The sequence below is a fragment of the Apostichopus japonicus genome, chromosome 1, assembly GCF_037975245.1.
Source record: "Apostichopus japonicus isolate 1M-3 chromosome 1, ASM3797524v1, whole genome shotgun sequence".
Taxonomy (NCBI): Eukaryota; Metazoa; Echinodermata; class Holothuroidea; order Aspidochirotida; family Stichopodidae; genus Apostichopus; species Apostichopus japonicus.
In genome coordinates, this window is record NC_092561.1 from 9,859,894 (window position 1) to 9,881,753 (window position 21,860).

The following is a 21,860-nucleotide window of genomic DNA, read 5'->3' on the forward strand; positions in this document are numbered from 1 at the left end:
AAGAGATTGGGTTTGAAGGAGAGCGAGAGAGAGAGATAAGGAAAACTTGTGGTTTATCTAGTTGTTATTAATTGATTTCGACGGAAATAGAAAGAATTTCACTTGTAAAGATGGCAGTCAAACTCCTTGAAGCAAGATACATTTCCCTAACTTCGAGCATACGTTGAAGTTTACTGTGTAATTCAGCTAAAGGGCTGGAATAATATATGAAAGTGTCTCATAATATAGAAATGATGTTTCCTTGTTCCACTGTGACTAGTTTGACTGTTTCTCTTGTAGGCGTTGTATATTACAATTGGGATTGAAAAAGTGGTTAAAATTTGACAAACGAGCACTGCAACTTCAGTGGCCATCAGTGCAACTACATTTCGGCGTATATATAAATGTGGACCGACTATGTTTTGTTGTTTTATTAATTGCTTAATTTTAAGACAGCTCGTAGTTATCATCAATTAGGAGACGGACGCTCCCCCCCCCACCTACACACAAATGACCCTACCAGCCATGATGTAGGGTGATGTGACGTGCTCTCCTGTAGTACTCAAATCTTATATTGTACAACAACTAATGTCATGATATCATAACTGCCATATCCTTGCGAAGCTACGCGAACGATGGAATATATTCAAGTGATATATTTCCCCAATGTTAATTTTTCCAAAATAATTTTCCAAAAAAATTCCAAAATTGTTATTTGAGTAATTTCTATCTAACGATGTCTGAGTATGAGCAGAAATTAACAAGCGACATGCTATTCTAGATGACACTGTTATGCTCCAATATGTCTCATTGTTCACATAGAAGAATCGTCTCAACCGGTTACATCTTGTTCAAAGTTTGGATTTTGCCATTTTTCAATCAGTTTCATATTGTTAAAAGTTTGGACATTGATTTTATTAGCTTTTTGGAAAATGTAATATCCAATGACGAAATCTACCCCCATCGAGGCAACAACACGATGCGCGCAGAACTAAAGCGTGTGCAACGCCAAAACGCTTTGCCTGCCCTCTGGTCATGGTGGTAATGAAGAAAACAAATATAACAAGGAATAAGGTCCTTACCGATTCCTCTCCTCTAATCAACGACACCTTCAACCGACATAACCTGCATTGTTTCACCTCGAAGGCAATAGGCTCGTAGAAGTTCAGATGTTTAATGGTAAACCTTACATGAACAAAATGAAAGAAGGGACTTAACTTAGGTGTGAAACAGTTGGGGGGGGGGGGGGGGGCTGAAATTGTGAAATCGTATATACTGAGCTGTGATTGGGCAATAACGTTTGGTTCGTTTAGTGAAAGCGACAAGCGCCCACTCCTTAGATTTAAAAACACAACTGTCGTAACGGTTACCTTTTCAGAATATAAGACCTAATTCAAATTATTGTCATACTTTTCTCCTTTATTTTTCGGTTACAAATATTTTATCAATTGATACGTATGATTTCATACTGTAATTTAAATCTCATTTTGTTCCGCTTGCAAAGTATTGACATGTGGTTACGTATTTTACGCGTTGGGAGCAAAGGTATATCGCTGATGAAAATATTTAAGAACAAAATATGTAAATAGCCAGTATATTTATAAACCATAGTCAATTTATTTGTAACATGTGTTCTTAAGAGGTTTTAACGACAATTTATCAAATTGTCATTGCTTTGTTTCCGTGGAAATAAACACATGGCATTTATATAGGTATATAGGTATTAATTCTTGTTTTATTGCCTAGTGAAACTGTTCCCTTCAGACAGTTTATTCTTCTTTTTTATATTCGAGAGAAAAAAAGTGGGAGATTGAAATAAATGCAGACCTCGTGAGACAAACACAATATTCCGACACTTTATGGCTTCGTCGGGAGACGTGGGAATTGTTGACGGGGAGGCGGCAGAGGTTCAGTAAAGGTTTTTTTCAATCTGTTTACTATTCTCTTCCTTTTTTTGATCTTTTTGAGGACCGAATTCCGGGAATTGTTTTTTATTTAAACAATAAAATCAAAGCAAAACAGTACAAATGTAGACCTGTAGAAAAGCTTCTAGCTACTGAGCTGTAAATACCCTACCTCTTATCCAAGACGGAATCAATGTTTTCGTGTTTCTCTGATACCTTTATGATTTAGTGCTAAAAATTGGTCTATTCATCTATTTTCAATAATCATGCTAATGATGCAACAGGATGGACAAGCAAAACCGGTGGGGCAGACGTGCGGTGAGGGAATAAAGTGCCGTAGGGAGTTAAATGAAAACGTTAAGTGTGCGTGTGTGGTTGGGTGGGTGGGTGGGGTGTGGGTGGTTGAAAGAGTGTAGTCCTTACGGGGTCCTGTACAAGAATCAGACATACCTACTGGGTGCACATTCCTTACGAGGTACAAATCATGGATCTTTTATGGACTAGCTGTACTGCCGCTGTGAAGAACTAACCTGTACATACCTCTCTTGTTTTACAAAAAAAAAATGTGCCAGGCCAAGTGTGAAATATTTTCTGTGTGAGAGATGTAGTACTACTTTGAACTAATGAAGTATCCAACACTAGCAATCCTAAAGTAATGTTGGTGAGGGCATGCTAGGACAAATAACCCTACCATGTATGAGGCCGGGAAGCCTTCTTTTCTGTGTTCTCTAATCCAAATAAATAAAAATATGAAAAAGAGGGAAACATGATATGAGTTGAAGACAATAAGTTGCATGATGTTGTTTGCAAAGGAAGCAAAATATTTTTTAATTTTCCTTTTCAATTGTCATTTGCTAGTAGGATACCTCTCAGTAAGTTCACATATGTTCTGGCTTTATCTCTTAACCACACTAAAATGAATTTAACCAACAATTTACCCAGTGGTGTGAAGGGTAGAAGGAGAAGGGGAAGGAGAGCAGTATAAAAGCCGGTGGTGGGGGTAACAGGACAATTGGAGTTAATAATCTTACCCTTTCTCCATCATTTCGCTCTTCCATGTACGGCAGTACCCTTTCTTACTTGATGGTCATATCGATTTACCTTCAAGGCTGTCAAAAACAACTATTGTTCTATTTGAGCAGTTTGTTTTGTTTGGCAATATTTCTGAGCAGTTCATTAATTTGTTTGTGCGAAAAAATGTAAGACATGGGAGGTATAAAGGTGCCATTCCCTTTCCTCCAAACCCTTTCCCCCCTTGGCTTGCTTTATATCAAAAACTTCGTTCGTGAAGTTTTAGTAATTAGTTACCATACTGACTGGATTTAGTAACAATACTGATTTAATTTTAATCACCAAAGTGATTAGTTTGACTTATTTAGTTTAGCTTGAGCTAGACGGGATAGCCTATTGTATACCCCTAGTACTAGATAGACCTGATCGTCGTACAGTTACTATACTGCTAACCCTAAAAGCTAGTGATGATAGGGGCCTAGCTCCACTAGTACTAGTACTGCTAATGTACTGCTGGGCAGTTCAAGTTCATTTTAATTCCGTGCTACCGTGCACCAAAGACTTCAGGAGGCCACAATGTTTGTGCCATGTAAATTTCACACTAATCCTTAAATACATTTCAGGCCTTTCAGGGTTTTCAGGTAATTTGTGTTACATCTGGTATTAACGCAGTGACCATGTTTCCCTCCGGACGCACATTCAATTGCTTTTTGCACTTCTATCACAGTTGTTATAGATCGGATAAGGGTGTTTGCTTACCGAAGTTTCGAGGCCCGCAAGCATCTAGCCTATCATTTGACTTCATTGCGAACTGTGGGGCAATGTTGTTTACCTTTGTTAACCAGAGAAAGTTCATTTTCTCTCAAGCGGCTGCTTCTGTTCTGCGATGTCATATCATCTGGCCTGCTGCAGATAATGTACTTTAATGTAATGATGATGATGATCAATACATCCGAGTAAGCGTTATATGGGTTCTTTAAGCCGGGAGCTAACGGGGTATATATACCCCCGCCCCTCGATAATGTTTGCTTAAAATTAACATTTGATCGTCCGAACAATTTAAAGTTTTTACTTTACTATTCAAATGGACCTTGACCTTCAGTTGTTATGGAATTTTAGCATAGAAAAACTAATTGAAATCAACTCAACGTGATGCATTAACTTAATAATTAACTTTATAATAACAGGATGTATACTTTTGGTTAGATTTGTAAAATATTTTAACAAATGCTTTCATCACTTTATCTTAATTTAAACCAATTTGTCATAATATCGCCAAACTGGCAGGCAAGCTTCGAACGCTGGGACAGTTTTAATTTGAAAGGGTATACACCCTTTAAATGTAGACGAGTTTTAGCGTATATAAAGGTATGACTGTCTAGATTTCAATCACTTTTTCTCCATCAATACTGTAACATGAAGACCAGTCTTGTCGTTGCTGTTCTGTTGGTCTCTGCGTTCACAGAAACTAACGGTGAATTCCGATGTCCGAAGTTTTGGACGGAATTCAATGGACATTGCTACAGGTAAGTTGATCAACCTCTTTACTGAAAAACAGACTAAAATATCAAGTTTGATTGAATTTGATCCTCAATCCAATGGTTAAGCTAAAATCGTTTTGAAAATTTCCAATCTCTTATGTTAATACGTTATGAACGTACACTGTTACAAAATAAGGAAAAATATGTAAATTTAAGGTCAAATGTTGACGTTATATTACTGTGGCTCGCCGTTTGTATTTATAACAGTGTTTTATGGCTAACGGCAGGACAATTTTATAGCATTTGCATTCATCTTTATTTTACGTTCACTGCCCGTTCTGTAAAAATACAGGTCGTTTTAGACGTAGAATAACAGTGAGAATGCACTTTTAATTACATAATGTTAGTTAAGAATAAACTATTAAATAACATATATTATCTTTATCGTGGATATAATGACTTGATACCCATTATTCAACCCTCCTATGCATGTACATTTACACTTCTCTACTGTTTAGTATCAATTAACATACAGCGGACACTGTTCAATTTGAAAATCCATAGAGGTGTTACCAAAATTCGTGTGTTATATTCTCGTTTTGATTTCGTTGTTTAATTATGCACATAATATGTCTAAATTATGATGTAGGTTGTTAGAAATATTACATTTGATATGAAAGGATGTGTCTATTGCTTGAAAACTTGTTTGTGCTCAAACTAAAGTGAAATTGGTCACTATTATCATAAAAACACAGAATCGGTATATATATATATATATATATATATATATATATATATATATATATACATACATATATAGGCCTATATACAATATAACGAAAATCCACGTTTACTCCAAAAGAAAATATTATTAGAGAAAACCAGAGAAATAAGATATGACTCATAATTGACAAATAAGGAGTAAGTTTTAGAAAATATATTGGAATTTTCGGTCCCCCTGGGACCTTCGTCAGCAATACTTGGCAGTCGAATGAGAAGTACCTTAAGGTACCCCCCATGCTAGCATTTCGTCAACCCCCCAACCTTAAATTTCTTCTCACTTCCTCCAGACTCCCCCTTATTTTAATTGCCTCGGACTTCAAATCAACTACTGAACGTAAACGTAAAGAAATCGATTGGATCTTTCGTATTAAGTCTCACATCACCGGCCTCAACAAAGACTTGGGACCCCTTAACAACTATCAGTTTTACAAGCATATGTAATCCGTTCTTTGCTCCTTAATCCGCTTCCTGTAAAGTCATTGTTTATTTGGTTTAATTCCATCATTGCAACTTACACTTATCTAGCGTCATACTTTCATTGTGTCACATTTTGTACTTCTCATTCGACTGCCAAGTATTGCTGACGAAGGTCCCAGGGGGACCGAAAATTCCAATATATTTTCTAAAACTTACTCCTTATTTGTCAATTATGAGTCATATCTTATTTCTCTGGTTTTCTCTAATATATATATATATATATATATATATATATATATATATATATATATATATATATATATATATATATATATATATATATATAGCGGAATTGTCTCTAAAGCAAATGAGCATTATCAACTGAAATTAATCAAACATTTGGTGTTACAGGTTGAGCAATTGTGGTATTTATTCTTATTTAAACGAAATTAATTGCCGATTTATGAAGTATACAATTAGTCAAAAATTAATCTGTTTACAGTAGGTAAAGGGTTTGTTGTAAAGGAAGTTTGAAGACGTAATTGTTAGATAGTCTTTCTTTTTTTTTGTTAGATAGTTTTTTAACAGTGTAACTGTGAATTACTCGGTAGCCTGCAGCCCTCATTTACACCGTAACAAGTAAATACAATAATGAAGTATAGAAATTAAGACAATAAAACCACGCCAGTATAATATAAATAAATAAACCAAACGACAAGTCATAACAGTTGATAGTTCATTGTATCACATGATTTGTTTGGAACACCCAGGTATTTCAACCAGCCTCGCCTAAACTTTGATGCATCGCAGTCCTACTGCCAAAACTTCAGATTGGACCCTGACAACTGCTCCTGTAAGCGTGCTAGTCTTGTGACTGTCGACTCATCCGAAGAGAACACCTTTCTCCATGAATGGTGGAAGTCAGTAAGAGAACCAATTTCCGACAGACAGGTACGTCATCAATATGTTAGAGAGTTAGTTAACTCTACTTTCATATGTTATGTGTTTTGTCGGTGGTGTGAAAGCAAGTCGGGTAGGTGTGTGTGTGGGGAGGGGCGTGTTGATGCTTACAGTTTGAACGCAGTAAAGCAAACATATGCTTTAAGTTGGTCTTATCTGTTCCACGTACTGAAAGCCTCAGTTGTGTAAACGTGTGAGACAATCTAAGACACAATATTTAAATAACGCTTGGCATGGAGGAGCGCTGCCCCAGTTTGAAAGGTGGAGGGGTTAGAGCGGTAGTATAACTTTGGACCTACACTTTCCTAGCTAAAGAAGTATTTCATGGCCTTGCTGGATCATTAGCTATTTTTGATGTTTTTTTAGATATATTTTTAAACGAGTATTCTACATCCTGAAGAAAATGTCAAGGGGACTGATCGCAAGGCAGGGTGTGATGTAGCCCCCCCCCCCCCACGTTCCAAAAATGCATACAAATAATACGTAAAAGAGAGAGGTATACGTAAAATTGTTTAGCATTGAACAAGTTTGGTTGATAAATTAGGACTGGCTTTAACCCTTTAACTTGCATTTCTAAAAAATATGCAACTAAGTGTTTTTCTTCTTCTTCTTCTTGAATGAAACTCCAGAGGAATTTTTTTTTTGAATGATGAAAAAGGAGCACATTTTAAGAATACCGGTGAAATTTGCATCCTATTCACAATCACTACAATAATAATAATAATTATTATTTTGTTTTAAAGTAATTCTGTGGGAGACGGTGTTGTTAACCACACTTTCCCCTTCCGAATCCAGTAGTTATAAGCGAGGCTTGTTTTATTCTTCGCTTAAAGGAGAAATAAACCCTGAGATTGTGCAGTGACCTCATAGTAGAGACTAATATTTTTACACCCTCAGTGAAATAAAAAGTCAAAACTACCTTTCCCAGAATTTCCAGGACTTTTTCACACCTACTGTGTTGGCGGCATAGAAATTGAAGTAGAGAGAATGGCGTCATGCGATACATATACTGAAACCAGCCATCCAACTGGTGGCGCTTTGCGTGTACGGCAAGAAAGTAACGGCGCGTAAAACAAGCGATAAAGTTGAAACACATTACTCGATATAGTGATATTGTGTGCCGCACTTGGGTGCCTAAATCTTCAAAAATGTAGCAGTAGGCTGCAGTTTCACAGGTAATTCTTAGGAAGCGATAGTAGAAGCAATTACATAGGAATCTAATTACCTTACTAGTGTCGTCTGCTCGGCTGCTGTATTGTTATTCAATGGACCCTGGATATAGTTAGCCTAGGCCCCTAGACCGACTACGGCTGTCCTTTTGGATGCGATATGACTAAAGCCTAATTACAAAACTTATCACCACCTCATTTTACTTGAAACTGTATCCCTAACGATATATCTACATGCCAGAATAACATGGGGTGACGGTTATGATGTCCTGGGCTTATCACTAACAATTCAATACTAGGAAAACTAGGCTACTACCCACTTTAAAGCATTAAAATTAAACTAAGAACTGCATGCACAGACTACTATGGAAGTATTACACAAAAGTAGGTGAGTGTGACAAGGGGGAGTACGGCGGGGGAAGGTTTGCCTATTCAATGCATTTTTTAGATAAAGCTATGACACTATTTGAGTGGAGCACTAAAATAATACAAGCAAGTCAAATGTTAGTCATGTTGCTCATCTGCTGTACCGCTATTCACTGGACCCTGGATATAGTGAGCCTAGGCCACTATACCGGCTACGGCTGTCCTTTCGGATGCGATATGACTAAAACCTAATTACACAAATTTATCACTACCTCATTTTACATAAAACTATATCCCAAACGATCGATCCAAATGCCAGAATAACATGGGATGACTGTTAAGATGTCTTGCACTTAACACTAAGGATTCAATACTAGGAATATTGGCTTAGCCTAACATAGGTACATAAGACTACACTAACATAAGTACTTAGCCTTGGCCTTGGTCTACCTTAGGTTAGCCTAGGTCATAACTTAAGCCTAGAATATTTCCCCACTTTGCAACATTAACATTAAACTGCAAACTGCATACCCATACTAATATGGAAGTATTACACAAAAGTAGATGTGTGGGAAGGTGGGGGTGGGAGAAGGGTTGATGTTTTCCAGGGACAATGATGACGCTATCTGAGTGGAGCACTAAAATAACACGAGCAAGTTTTATTATGTGCTTTTATGTTATTTTGATATACCCCGTTTACTGTAATGTACTCATATGCACTATTTAATTGAAACAAAATGTCGCCTGTTCGAGCTATGTTTAGATCCCATGATGCAATTTTAACTTTTACTAGTTGCCATGGTGATAGGAATAGCCGAACCTCTTATAAACTAGTAGGTTGTAGAAGATGTAGCAAGATGTTAGTAGACTTGTTGCTATTTTGTGTATTATGTGAACTGCGGTTGTTCTGTTAGAACCTTAGCAAGGATTAGCCCTATTAGCCTCCTGACGCCCAATAATTATACGAAGAGGGGAAACGTCAAAGACGTCTTCTCTCTTCGAGATCAATATGTACACTGATGATCAATTGTGCAATATCATGTAAACCATCCGTACGTGTGATGCTGCCGTAGAAACTCAATCAAACCTTACCCTAAGGCTCGTTTAGGATTTAGGATTAGCCTCTCTCATATATGGTACAGATTCCATCTGACCAGATATTGCAGATAGGCTAGGTGATATAGTGTCTGCTTTACTGTGAAACCCAGGGAATATTTAGGTACCTGCAGCCTAAGAAAATGTGTTACTTGCCATGGCAACATGTGGTCTAAGTCATTAGTTGTGCGTGGGTTGCAGTAGTTAGTGTGATATTTGTTGTTATTTTTATCACTAGCCTACTAGAGGGACTTCCCAGTTAGTATACAATGCCACTTGTAGACCTCGTGTAAGTGATGATTTTAGAGTTAATTGTGCGCCCCTGTTAGTGGAACTAGGGTGACCAGCATGTAGTTGTATATCTATTGCGACATACCTAGATACGCACTGCTATGCGACTATAGGGATAGACATTCCAATTATTTGTTGAGCACTATATTACTGTCATGTGAGCAACACAGGCAAGTTATTGTATGTTTAACGACCAGTTGCATAATATTGTTAATGCTTCTGAAGGTTCACTTTACTATCAATATATTTGATACTTTTTACGTAGTACCATATCGGTTAGGTAAAGTAAGGTACACATTTATGTTTCACTCTGGCGGAGGTGACTAGATTGGATCTTGTATATGTTAGTTATGTCATTATCAGTTATTGCCCTTGTGTACTTGTTTATGCAATAGGTAGGAGAGTCTACCGTGTCACGTCGGGCCTTTGTATATATTAATTCATATATTATACTTATTTTATTTTGCTTTATTAGTTAGTTTACTTATTGGAGAAACTGTTGACTCCTTGCCTCTTTGTGTGTAGTTGTAATTGTTATGTATTGGCAATATTAGTAATGTATGGTGACCCTTCACCAAGACACTCCAAGCTGCCATGCATCTGCAGAGACAAGCAAGAAGATTACATAAAATAATTATATTAATTTCCAAACAGTATTTGGGTAATAGTTGTATAGTATAACACCTTACTGAAGGACTAGTTGATGTCTGTGCTAGACGAAGCCCTTAGGAAAAGTAGTTGGACGCCTATCATCCCAACTCATGGTACTGCGATCCGAGTGAGAGGATTAGACGTACCCCTCCCCTAGATGTTAGACTGAGTGACCAATGTCCATAGATGGCATGGGGGCGCCTATGGCGAGCCGCTTTAACATTTACCTCCTTATTCTATTGAGGTAGAAATAATTCCGCTTAAGTAGAATACAAAATTCAGCCGAAGTAAAATGAATTGCACTTAAGTAGAATTGTATTTTACTTAAGCTAAATTGTATTCCACTTAAGTAAAATATCAGCTTTCTTTAAGCTTAAGTTAAATTAAATTTCATTTAAGCTAAATTTGTATTCTACTTTAATAAAAAAAAAATCACGTAAGTATAATTTAATTGAACTTAATTAGCAAACCATCTCTTCTATATTCATACTGAAAATTGTAGTTACACTCTTAAGAAAAACATAAAACAAAGTTGTTAGTGTGCTTCTATGACATTACACCTGCTTTATTAGCAAAACACCCATCTCTAGTGTATTCACACTGAGATACATCTCAATTTTGAAAATTGAAATTACACTTTCAAGAAAAACATAAAACATAGTTGTTATTGTGCTTCTATGACATTACGCCTGCTTACTTCAAGTTCACTTCTGCTGCAAAATGTTGCTGGAATCTGGACAATTATACATTGGAACCGAATGTAAATTACACCAGAATGCTTATAATTATAATTCCTGTCTCATCTGTAAATTGTTTTCCTCTCGACTATCTTCTTAACAAGTTCTTGTTATAATTTCTTTTAAAAAGCATGTCAGAATCGGTTACACTGACAGTGGTTCAGAGGGAAGGTGGCGGTGGATCGATGGAAGTACTAGCTCCTACACCAGATGGGATAGTGGTCAGCCGGACAATTCCGATGGGGTTCAGAACTGTGCGGTGATTTGGAAAACAACTACTGACTACGGAAAATGGGATGATGAAGGCTGCGGCAGCAGCCGGGCATTCATCTGTGAATATTAGGATGATGATAATGAATAAGTTCTAAATTGAAAACCAATCAGTGGTAGAGTAGTTTGGTGATTGGGAACTCTTTTCTGGGACAATATAACGATCTCAACAGTGCATTTGTTGTACCTCTGTTTGCCTGTTCAAGACAAAATGCCGTGTAAGGATAAAAGATTTGAGGTGATCGAGGTAATGGATGGTACTCTATGTAAACAGTAAGGCTAAACACTTATAAATACTAACAAAGAAAGAAAGATAGAAGGAAAGAAAAAAAGTTAGGTAGAAAGAAGGAAAGAACAAACAAAACATAGCAAAACAACATCAAATCATTTCATTTTCATCCATTTCATTTATTGAAACCAGTATAAATATAGCATATTTATAAAAGGAGTACACATGTCAAACTAAAAAATAAATAAATATGAAAACCATGATAGATAAGATGTTACCGTACGGTTAAATCCTGAATGACATTTCGGGACGATTTAAATAGCTCCCCCTCCCCTACCCTCCCCCATTGCCTCTTTTAACAAGTGTGAGAGGCAGGTGGTAAAAAGGACGTAGGCCCACGTGATAATATTATACAATACTGTGGAAAGTCCATTGGTATGTCAAATGATAAGCTCACCCCCCCCCCTCCTGGGATTGGAAAATTTAACTTTTTTATCCGTTTTGATTGGACCTATAGTTTAGACCATTCCTAAGATTGACATTTGTGTTGAAAACAGGATTTAAAGGAGTTAAAGAAGTACTTATATGTAGTTGTGCCCCTGCAAGTGAGACAGACAAAGTGCTTTGTGGATGTATATATATATATATATAAAGTGGATTATTGATATGCATTGTATTGCAGTTGTGAAATGTGGATCAACCTGTGAACATACTCAGGAAGCAGCTGAAGAAGATAACAGAATTATATGGATAAGCAAAATTGGTGATATGCAGCTTGTAGATGTCAAAAACAGAGAGCGAATTCAAAGTGACAAAAATTGGGGCTTTTCGAGAACGGTAGTGTTCTGTCTAGCAATAACGCGTGTTGTCGTCCGAAGAACAACACGCTTTTTGTAGACGGGAAATATAGTTATTGCCTCAAACAATATTACAGTATAGCTAAGGTGAATAATGATAATAATATAGTTTGGGGAACAAGAGGTAGATATATTAAGGAAGTTAGAATCTCAGCCGATTAATGATTCAGTACCTTTTGGAATCTTGCTAGAAACATGGTCAATATGTAGTTGCCAAGTGAGGTTTTGATCAATAACAATGCCTAAAAAATCAGCAGAGGATGAACGCAAAAACAATGTTCATTGCCAATAAGCAAATAATTGCAGTTCAAAGGTTATTTCTTGGAATGCGCCAAAGACTAAAACGGAATAACTTTCTTTTTTAATAGTCAGAGAAAGAGCAAGCTTGTTAACTTGAGACCACAGAGAAACCTTTTTTTGGGACCATTTTCAACGGTAAGGATCGGAGTGAGGGGAAAGTAAGTTCTGTAATCAGCATGAAGGACCACTTACTGCTACAAAGATGAAGAGACTATCATTTTACATACAAAATAAAAATACGCCCTGAAGCCTCTTGGAGGAGGATACAAACAACAAAACAAGATGCTGAACTTGCCGGCCTTAATTGCCTGGTTGATATATAAACCTACGAAAGCAATTTCTACAGACTTTGCCAACATTTCTTCTCCGACTTTGCCACCCTCCCCCCCCCCTCCTTCCTTCAAACATTCACTTTTGCACCTTCTGTAATCTTCCCACAACACTTTATTCTCTCTCACACACGTCTGGCAGCCTCCCTGAAAGTTCAAACGCTGGTTATTCGGACCATACATATTGATGCTTACATAGCGTTTACCAGTGGCGTAGCCAGGATTTTTTCAGTGGGGGCGCTAGGGGGGCTTATCCATTTCCTGGGAGGGCGTCTTGTTACTATCTAAGCGGAGCGCCACCTTGAGTTGGCGCGCAGCGTACCGAAACTTTTTAGCTATAAAAGCCTCCTAGATCGTCGGAAATGACACTTCCCAAGCCTTGTAAGCAGGGGGCGTCAATCCGATTTGGAACGTTGGGGGACGTTATCGATTCGAATTTATTCCGGCCGCAAGTACTATCTAAGCGACCCGCCACCATCAGTTGGCGCGCAGCGTACCAAGAAAATTTCAGATTTCAATATCTGCCAGATCGCTGGAGATGGCACTTGCCAGGCTGGATAGCAGCAATCTAGTTGGGTGATTTCGGGAGAAAATTACAAATTCGTCACTCAGGAAATCTGCAATAAAGTTCATGTGGCCTTAATTTTTACGGAATATGCTCCCTATTTCTTCAATTTCTCAATATTAGGGAACGGGCACCGTCTTTGAAACACCATCTACAACTAAACAACAAATATGTACTGTACAGGCTTTGGCTCTAGCTATGTAGTGCCATGACTCCTTGACCTAGTTGTAGGCTCCGGCAGCACCGTTATCCGCACACAGTTTGTGGTTTCAATCTCAAGTTTTGCTCGTCGCGACACACAGACAAAGTTGCAGGTCATACCGATGTGAAAAATCTCGGTCACTTTTCATAGAACTGAACTTCTAATATTCGATGATATGAAGCCTAAGATGTGTAAGCCCTAACCAAATAGAGCTACGACACTAAAATGTGTGTGTGTGGGGGGGACATTTGATAGTGTGTCCCCCACCCATCGAAATGTGGGGGGACGTGTCCCCCGCCCCACCCCAGGATTGACGTCCATGCTTGTAAGCTGCTCTAAAGTTTTCTCAACATCCCTCTGAAACATTATTAGGGTGATAGACTGATTCTCAGCGATAGTATTGTCTCCTTTCTTGAAAATTTGTCTTTTTAGCGGTTTTAAGATAATCAGGGTACATCCCAGAAGTGTAAACCCAGCCTATGCGCTATGTCACGTCCGGTTTATCAGCAACTATAGGCTACTACCGTCCCGCGGTCGAAGGGTCGTTCATGAGTGGTCATCATGGAGATTCGAGACCATTCAGACCAATGATATATTTTTCGCACATGTAATTTTTTTCGACACCTAAAATCCCAGTGGGGGCGACTGGGGGGCCACAAGCTTTCATGGGGGTCTGTCGCCCCCCCACGCCCCCCCTGGCTACTCCACTGTCGTTTACCACATATTATTAGCCGAAAATGTCACATATTGGTTTTAGATAAGTGTACTTGATACAAAAAGATGTGATATCATAGTTACACTCTGACAGCAACATATCATATTTTGATTTATGGTTTCCAATCAAGCTTTGGATTTACCTTGAATTAGAGAACCTTGAGGCAGAGGGCCATAACAAAGAGCAACTGCGCCCAAGGACAGGAGTTGAAGCACGTTTAATATTAATACTAACGTCTTTGCCTGTCATAAAGAGTTCTATTTTTACACGGAGCAGTGGCGTCGCAACAAGCAAATGGGTCCCGTTCAGTAACAGTGAGTCCAAAGAGAGCAATTTTGATATTTTGCACCCATAGACCCCAAAAAAATTCTTAGTTGTGTCCAGCTTGGTTTGATGACTGTATGTTTAACATCAATACTAGCCATTTGGACCGCTACTGCGTCACTAGATAGGTGGTTATTTCTCTACCTTAAAATCAGTCAGATTTAATGCACAACTGGGTTGTCATCGAAATCTGGAACAGTGCCAATTGTATTTGAATAATAATTTGTTGTCTAATTTGGTGATTATAAAGATATATGTCGGTCTGGGATTTCAATCATTTTTTTCTCTATCAATACTGAAACATGAAGACCAGTCTTGTCATTGTTGTTCTGTTGGTCTCTGCGTTCGCATAAACTTACGGTGAATTCCGATGTCCAAAGTTTTGGACGGAATACAATGGACATTTCTACAATTAAGTTCATAAATTCTTCATTGAGAAACGTAAGAAATACCACAGCTCTAAATGGAATCAAAAATTAAATCCATTACAATGTCACTGAAATCACCGTACAACTTAAGTAGGTATTATACCAAGTTAACCAAGCCTGTTAATGAAAAAGAAAAAGAAAGATGTTTTACTATTCTCAATACGTTTGTTACAGTTAAACAGGCAAAAATACGATTATATTTTCTCCTTTACATAAACGTTCTCTTCTTTTAGGGAATGAACAAATTAACGATACTTTATCAGACAAAAGAGAATCTGCCTTTCAATAGACAGCGTGCTGATTTTGCAAGAGGCATGATAGTACCTTTCTATCCCCATATCCTATCACAGACAACTTTTGCTCTTAAATCAAGGAAGTAAACAATCGAACGTAAAACTTTTAAACAAATGTTTATGCTAGTAAAGAAAGTATGTATCCATTACGTATATTGGTTATATATAGGTTTTTCCATTTCTTGTTGGAATTTATTTAATTGATATATTGTATGCTAAACCGTGACACTGGTATTTGATAATTTATTTAATTGAGGATAACTCGCTAATCTCATCCCCTCATCCCTGATTTACACATGTGGAATAAAAACAAAGAGGTAGGAATTAAAACAAATCAAATATGCAACCTCAAAATAAATAATGATAATAACACTAAGCAAAGCAATCAAAGAAGCTGAGAGAAGAGCAATGACGTGATAAACAAGAAGTCAACATTGTTGATAGTGCAGCAATGACCTAAGTGACACTGTTAGTGGTGATAACATAGCTGGGACTAGTTAAGCGACATCGGATGTTCAGTGTCGGCGAGAGTATTTATTCTACTTTAGGTAAGGTGAAACCATCCATGATAGCTATTAATGTGGGTGGAAAGAATATCAAAATGGAGGTCAATACAGGTGCTTCAAGCTCCACGATATCAGAGAATGATAATAGCTCTATGTTACACATGTTACACATTTACCTTACACCCCTTGGGAACTACACTACAGAGCAGTGGCGGAATGACCACACGGGCATTTGGGCAATGCCCGGTGGGCCGGTGGGCTGGGGAGCCCGGTGAAAGTTACAGCCTATTTTCACAGTATTGTATAGAATACAGGCGGGACCTTATGATGGAAAAGCACCGGCGTTAACCACTGAGCTAACACTCTTTGAAATACTCAATGAACAATAAGGTAATCTGTTTACTTCAGAAGTCTTTTACCAGCATTTTATTTTCTTTAATACAAAGTATGAGTCTGTTCAGAACACATTCCGTAACTTTTCCAGTACAAGTTGAATTTCATCATATAACTGATCCCTAATTTAAGCACTGTCAAGTGAGATTTTCTGATTATTCTATACGGCCAAAAATTGGAAAGGGTTAATTTGACCATAAAATATCCCAGTATACCTGAGAATTTCCATGGAAGCTCCACCACTTTGACACTGACCATCAATGCAAATATTTTTCTTTCTTTCTAGTGTATTGGAAGATAAGTAATAGCAAGTAAGGTAATTTCCAAGAGTAGCAATTGTACTCATTCTAAACAATGTATTTAACAAGACGAAATTCTTTTGATTACTATAAGCATATATTGTACTTTGACTTTCATAATGCTATTAGTTTTCTGTTTCACTGTTTCAGTGTTAATTCATTTTAATTGGTTTCAAGGTTCATGTTATTGTTTTGTTTCTTATTATTAGTTTTTTTTTTTAGTATGTCATAGAGTAGTGTCGATTTAGCCGTTGCTCTTTTATTCTATTAACACAATCTGTTTGTAAGAGTGCTTAAACGGACGTCGGTGCCCTTGGTAGGTTAATAGTCTAAAACTCCTGTCAAGATTACATGTTGGTAACAAAAAGCATGTGGCTTTACTAAATTGCGTTCCTCTTGGTATAACCGTAAGTGTTATGGCTTCATCTACATCTCTTTAATGAACATCCAATTCCTCTTCACGGACGATTTCCCCATGATCACAAATTACTTTACCAACATAATAGCAGCTTCTGTTGGATACTTAATTTTCACTTTCAACAACAAGAACATTTGAACAATGTATTCAAACTGTTAGTTGTTAAGTTAGCGGACACATTTGGTCTGAAAACGGAAAAAGTTTGACTTATATGCAACAAGGTTTATGAATTTTACATCAATGAAGAAATGAATCTGTTCCTATGCAATTTGCTGTTGCAGTGGCTGTTGTACACTGATGAAAAAACAGATGGAATCTGAATGACAGCGTTTCTTTTGTAAAAATAAAGAGAATTTTTTTAACACTAAAGTAAGGCTTTATTACTAAACAAAATTGCTACTACTTTAATTTTAATATCAGTTATATGATGAAATTCAACTTGTACTGGGAAAATTACGAAATGTGGACTGATAATGCCCTGGAGCATAGTTCGATTGTACAGATAAAGGCCCTCCTCTATAGTTACAGTTCAACAGTGGACTGATAATGCCCTGGATCAACTTAGAGCATAGTTCGATTGTACAGATAAAGGCCCTCCTGTATAGTTACAGTTCAACAGTGGACTGATAATGCCCTGGTAACAGTGGACAACGTATAAAGTCATAAAAAAGAGATATATATTTATAAATCTAAGAACACGTATACAGATAATAGTAATATAAAGGTAAAATCGGATTAAGAAAAAAACAGTAGAACATACACAACTAGCGACTTATTTTGCTGTTGTAAAGTTTAATTGCACGAGGTACGAAAAAAATCCGATATCGATTAGTATTTAGCTTTAGGGAGTCTCAGTCTACCAATATCTACCACTATCCAACAGAAGCTGCTTTGTGTTGGCAAAGTAATTTGTGATCATGGGGAAATCTTCCGTGAAGAGGAATTGGATGTACATTAAAGAGATGTGGATGAAGGCATAAAACGTACGGTTATACCAAGAGAAACGCACTGAGAGAGTCAAATTTAGCTAAGACACATACTTCTTTTTACTCTTGGAAATTAGCTTTCCTGCTATTACTTATCTTCCAATACACAAGAAAGAAAGAAAGAAAAATATTTGCATTGATGGTCAGTGTCAAAGTGGTGGAGCTTCCATGGAAATTCTCAGGTACACTGGGATATTTTTGGGTCAAATTAACCCTTTTCAATATTTGGCTGTATAGAACAATCAGAAAATCTCACTTGACAGTGCAAACATTTGGGATCAGTTATATGATGAAATTCAACTTGTACTGGAAAAGTTACGAAATGTGTTCTGAACAGACTCATACTTTGTATTAAAGAAAATAAAATGCTAGTAAAAAGACTTCTGAAGTAAACAGATTACCTTATTGTTCATTGAGTATTTCAATGAGTGTTAGCTCAGTGGTTAACGCCGGTGCCTTTCAATCATACGGTCCCGAGTTCGAGTCACTCCAAAGATTAATGTTTGTCGTCCAGTTACAGCCACCACATTATTGAATCCAATTCCATCACCAGCCACAGCATGCAACTCACACACAAGACTAAGGGCCACATCACTTGCACAACCAATATTGTAATATATCTGATCTCTTGTAGAGTTTGCGGCATCCAGTATGTTGGCGAAACCAAAACCACCCTCAAGAAGCAATTCTATGGTCACAGATCCACAGTCAACACCATGAAGATTGAGACCCTAGTTGGAGAACACTTTAACCTTCCCAACCATACCATTAACGACATGTCCCTACAGGGGATTGAATCTTTAGGTAGCCGTCCTGACCTAGTACGAATCAGCAGAGAGAGGCTGTGGATGCAACGCCTTCGCACCATTTAACCTCAAGGGCTCAACATTCAGGAAGAACATGACTAACTTTTCTTCTGTCCCCCTGACTCTTCCCTTGTTCCCCCGTCACTCCTCGTCTCAAAGCTCTCTTCCACCTTTCTTCCTCCACACCTTTCTGTCTTTTTCCTTCTCCAGTTTATTCCCTACCTCCTTCCCTTAATCCTCTCTTTGTCTCTCCATTATTTATCTCCTACCTCTCCTCTTCCCCTGTTGGTTTCTTTTTTCTCTCCATCCCTTGTGTTCTAATCCCCTTACATCTATCTCTTTGTGCTCACCATGTTCATTAACCTGTCTGTATTCTGTGCGTGTTTTTGTCCCTTCTGTTACTGTTACTTGTCAGTTAGCCTTTGCAGAAGAAAGATCCTGCTAGGATCGAAACGTCAGGCCAACTTACTTTTACACATTCTCCTACACAGGCGTTCTAGTATATAAGCAGTTTGCTAACAGTGTTATTTTATTTTGATTTCAGTTACAGAGTTGTTGACAATTGACTGTTCATTATCATGGACGTTAAATATGAGTCTAAGAGACTGACTTCGGTGAGCTTGCGGCTTTGATAAGCCAATGATGGCTTCCTCGCGAGTTCCTGCTTGCAGGATGATATAAAATACATACATACATACAAGCGGACATACACGCATACATACATACTCACATACACACATACAAAATCAACTTAAGTGATATAGAACATGAATCTGTAAAATTTAGTAAAATATAGCAGAATTGTTCACAGAGTCAGCACCTGTTAAATGGAGGTATCAATAAACAAAAATAAAAGTTAATGGCAGTGAAAAAAAGGAAATGCAGTTAACTCAAGTAACTTAATACTTTTGGCTAATGTAGCTGAACTTTTTACATGTCCTCAAGATCAATAATAGTAGCTGAGAGTGAAGAGTAATACCAGTTGCGTCGCGTGTCTTATTCTCTACTTTCTTCATGCGCTCATAAAGTGAAGTGACTTTTGGGTTGATACTCCATCTGTGTGATTTCTTAGCCTCGAAGCCTCTTCCTGGATCAATCTCGAATACAAATATGTAGGCCAGGGAATAATTTGAAAAAGGTTATCATAAAGTCCAGTCTATCCTTGTTCATCAAAAATATTATTTTTTTCAAAAACTAAACTAGTTCAAACTTTGGTTTGGCTACCAACCAGAAGTTAATTTATATAACGGACAGTTTATTTGATGAGGTCATTGTTTGTGGTGGTTTGCTCTGCATACAACTGTTTTTGTGGTACAGTGTAACATAATGTGCTTCTTAACTTTGTGAAGACATATTAATGCCATTGCAATGACTGTTGTTGAATTTCTGGTCATCACACTTGGTGCTTCATGTTTGCAAAGTTGAGCAATTTTGACACTCCCACAAAACAAAACAAAAATAATGATAATGACAACAATAATAATGGGGAATAATCAACTACTTGTCAACTACTTGGTTCATACCCACACATGGGATTTGTAGATCTCTCTGCAGTTCAAATGAGTAACAACATCTCTCGTATTTCATTTGCTGGTGTAAAGTGGATTTTGTGGGGATATGTTGGTATCTTTATAATTGTATCTTTTAGGTTATCAGCATGAATGATGTCTTCCATTTGACCAACAACTGGTGTAGACTGCCAAACATAGTAGTGCATGACAACGAGCAAAGCTGGTAATATTATAAAACACAGACCAACGTTTAATTTTTTTTCCAAGTTGATTACAGTGTATAAACTGTTGTAATTTGAATGAGATAGGTGCACCAGTATTTTAATGGAAACATTTAACGTTGCACAGTATGCATAACGCTATTACTGAACAAACTGAAGATGCTTTGCGGTTCTTCTTGCCGGATCTCAACAAGATTGAGGAACTGTAGTTTGACTGCACCTCCTTCGTTAATCTATCAAAAAAACAAGTTTAAACTGTACCCTGAATGTATTCTACGGTTGCTTGGACCTCATGTGGGATAGCATATGTTAAACACATATACTAGCTCATGAACAACATCTTCAACGCAGCAATACAGGATACAGCAAAGGATCGACTGTTATGGTCATTCTGTTTCTAAGAAATGGATTGCCTACTGATACACAAAAACAAAATCATTTTTCATTAATCTTACATAATAATGGTATAATTTTAAAAGCAATGTCAGTTAGAACGTACGCAAGAGTAGACTGCAATTCGAGAAATGACTACATACTTTCAACTAATATTAGTAATTTTTTTACGATTTATGATTGGCAGATATGTTATAATTATACATTTTTATGACTCACTTCAACATGGTAAAAAAATAAGTATATAAAGATCATTTTGGTTTACGTAGCTTTCTTTCTGTTTTCTGTTTTCATCTTTCTACCTTTTTGTTTCTAACCTACATGAGGTTTCTGTTGTTGGCCTTCTTGCTTAAGCGTTTCATTAACAAGACTGTATAGTAGATCAGTAATTGAGTTATACTAGCTCTGCGTTAACATAGAAGTTGACTTTCTAAACGTTTAATAAACAAGTACTAAAATTCACACGGATTCACACAGATATCGAGTAAAACTAATATTCACTTTCATATATCGCTTTTCTTTGTGTTTCATAACTTGATTTCCGGGAAACGTTCTCATACATATTAGTTCCTCTTTTACAATGGTATCTAATCCAGCACAAAACGTAAAATTTGTGGTTGTTAATTTTGAAGGTGATATTAAATATTTTGAAGGCGATAATAAATTAAATTAAAAGAATCTTACATTTAAACTGAATCCTTATTAAGAACTGATCATATCTAGACAGTATATCCAACCTTTTCATTGGTCTAAGAAGGTTTAGAATAATTTGTAAGGTTTTATATTATAATAGTGTAACATTATGGTTACTGTCATTTCGCTGCGAAACTGGAAAATGCAATCAAGTGATATAGATAAAAAAAAATTAAAAAAAAAACTGTTCTCATATTAAACGATGTATTTATTGCGAAGAGTATATGTTTCTTTGAAATCTAAACCTGTCAGCCAAAACGAACTAAACAAGTATTGAA

At 37.0% G+C, this 21,860-nt stretch overlaps 1 protein-coding gene across 1 annotated transcript; it reads left to right on the top strand.

Annotated features, from left to right (window-relative positions):
- The first annotated feature begins 4,263 nt into the window (after positions 1 to 4,263).
- On the top strand, positions 4,264 to 11,513 carry LOC139966968 (alpha-N-acetylgalactosamine-specific lectin-like). The gene is made up of 3 exons (XM_071970511.1): positions 4,264 to 4,420; positions 6,346 to 6,526; positions 10,975 to 11,513. Exons 1-3 carry the CDS (start codon positions 4,311 to 4,313, stop codon positions 11,185 to 11,187), a joined length of 504 nt encoding a protein of 167 aa, XP_071826612.1. The 5' UTR covers positions 4,264 to 4,310; the 3' UTR covers positions 11,188 to 11,513.
- The last annotated feature ends 10,347 nt before the right edge of the window (positions 11,514 to 21,860 follow it).

Bases quoted from the DNA above. Each gene is read 5' to 3' on its own strand.
- LOC139966968 (XM_071970511.1), top strand. From the start codon at position 4,311: ATGAAGACCAGTCTTGTCGTTGCTGTTCTGTTGGTCTCTGCGTTCACA. The intron at 4,421-6,345 runs GTAAGTTGATCA...TGGAACACCCAG, and splicing joins TTCAATGGACATTGCTACAG to GTATTTCAACCAGCCTCGCC. The intron at 6,527-10,974 runs GTACGTCATCAA...TCTTTTAAAAAG, and splicing joins AACCAATTTCCGACAGACAG to CATGTCAGAATCGGTTACAC.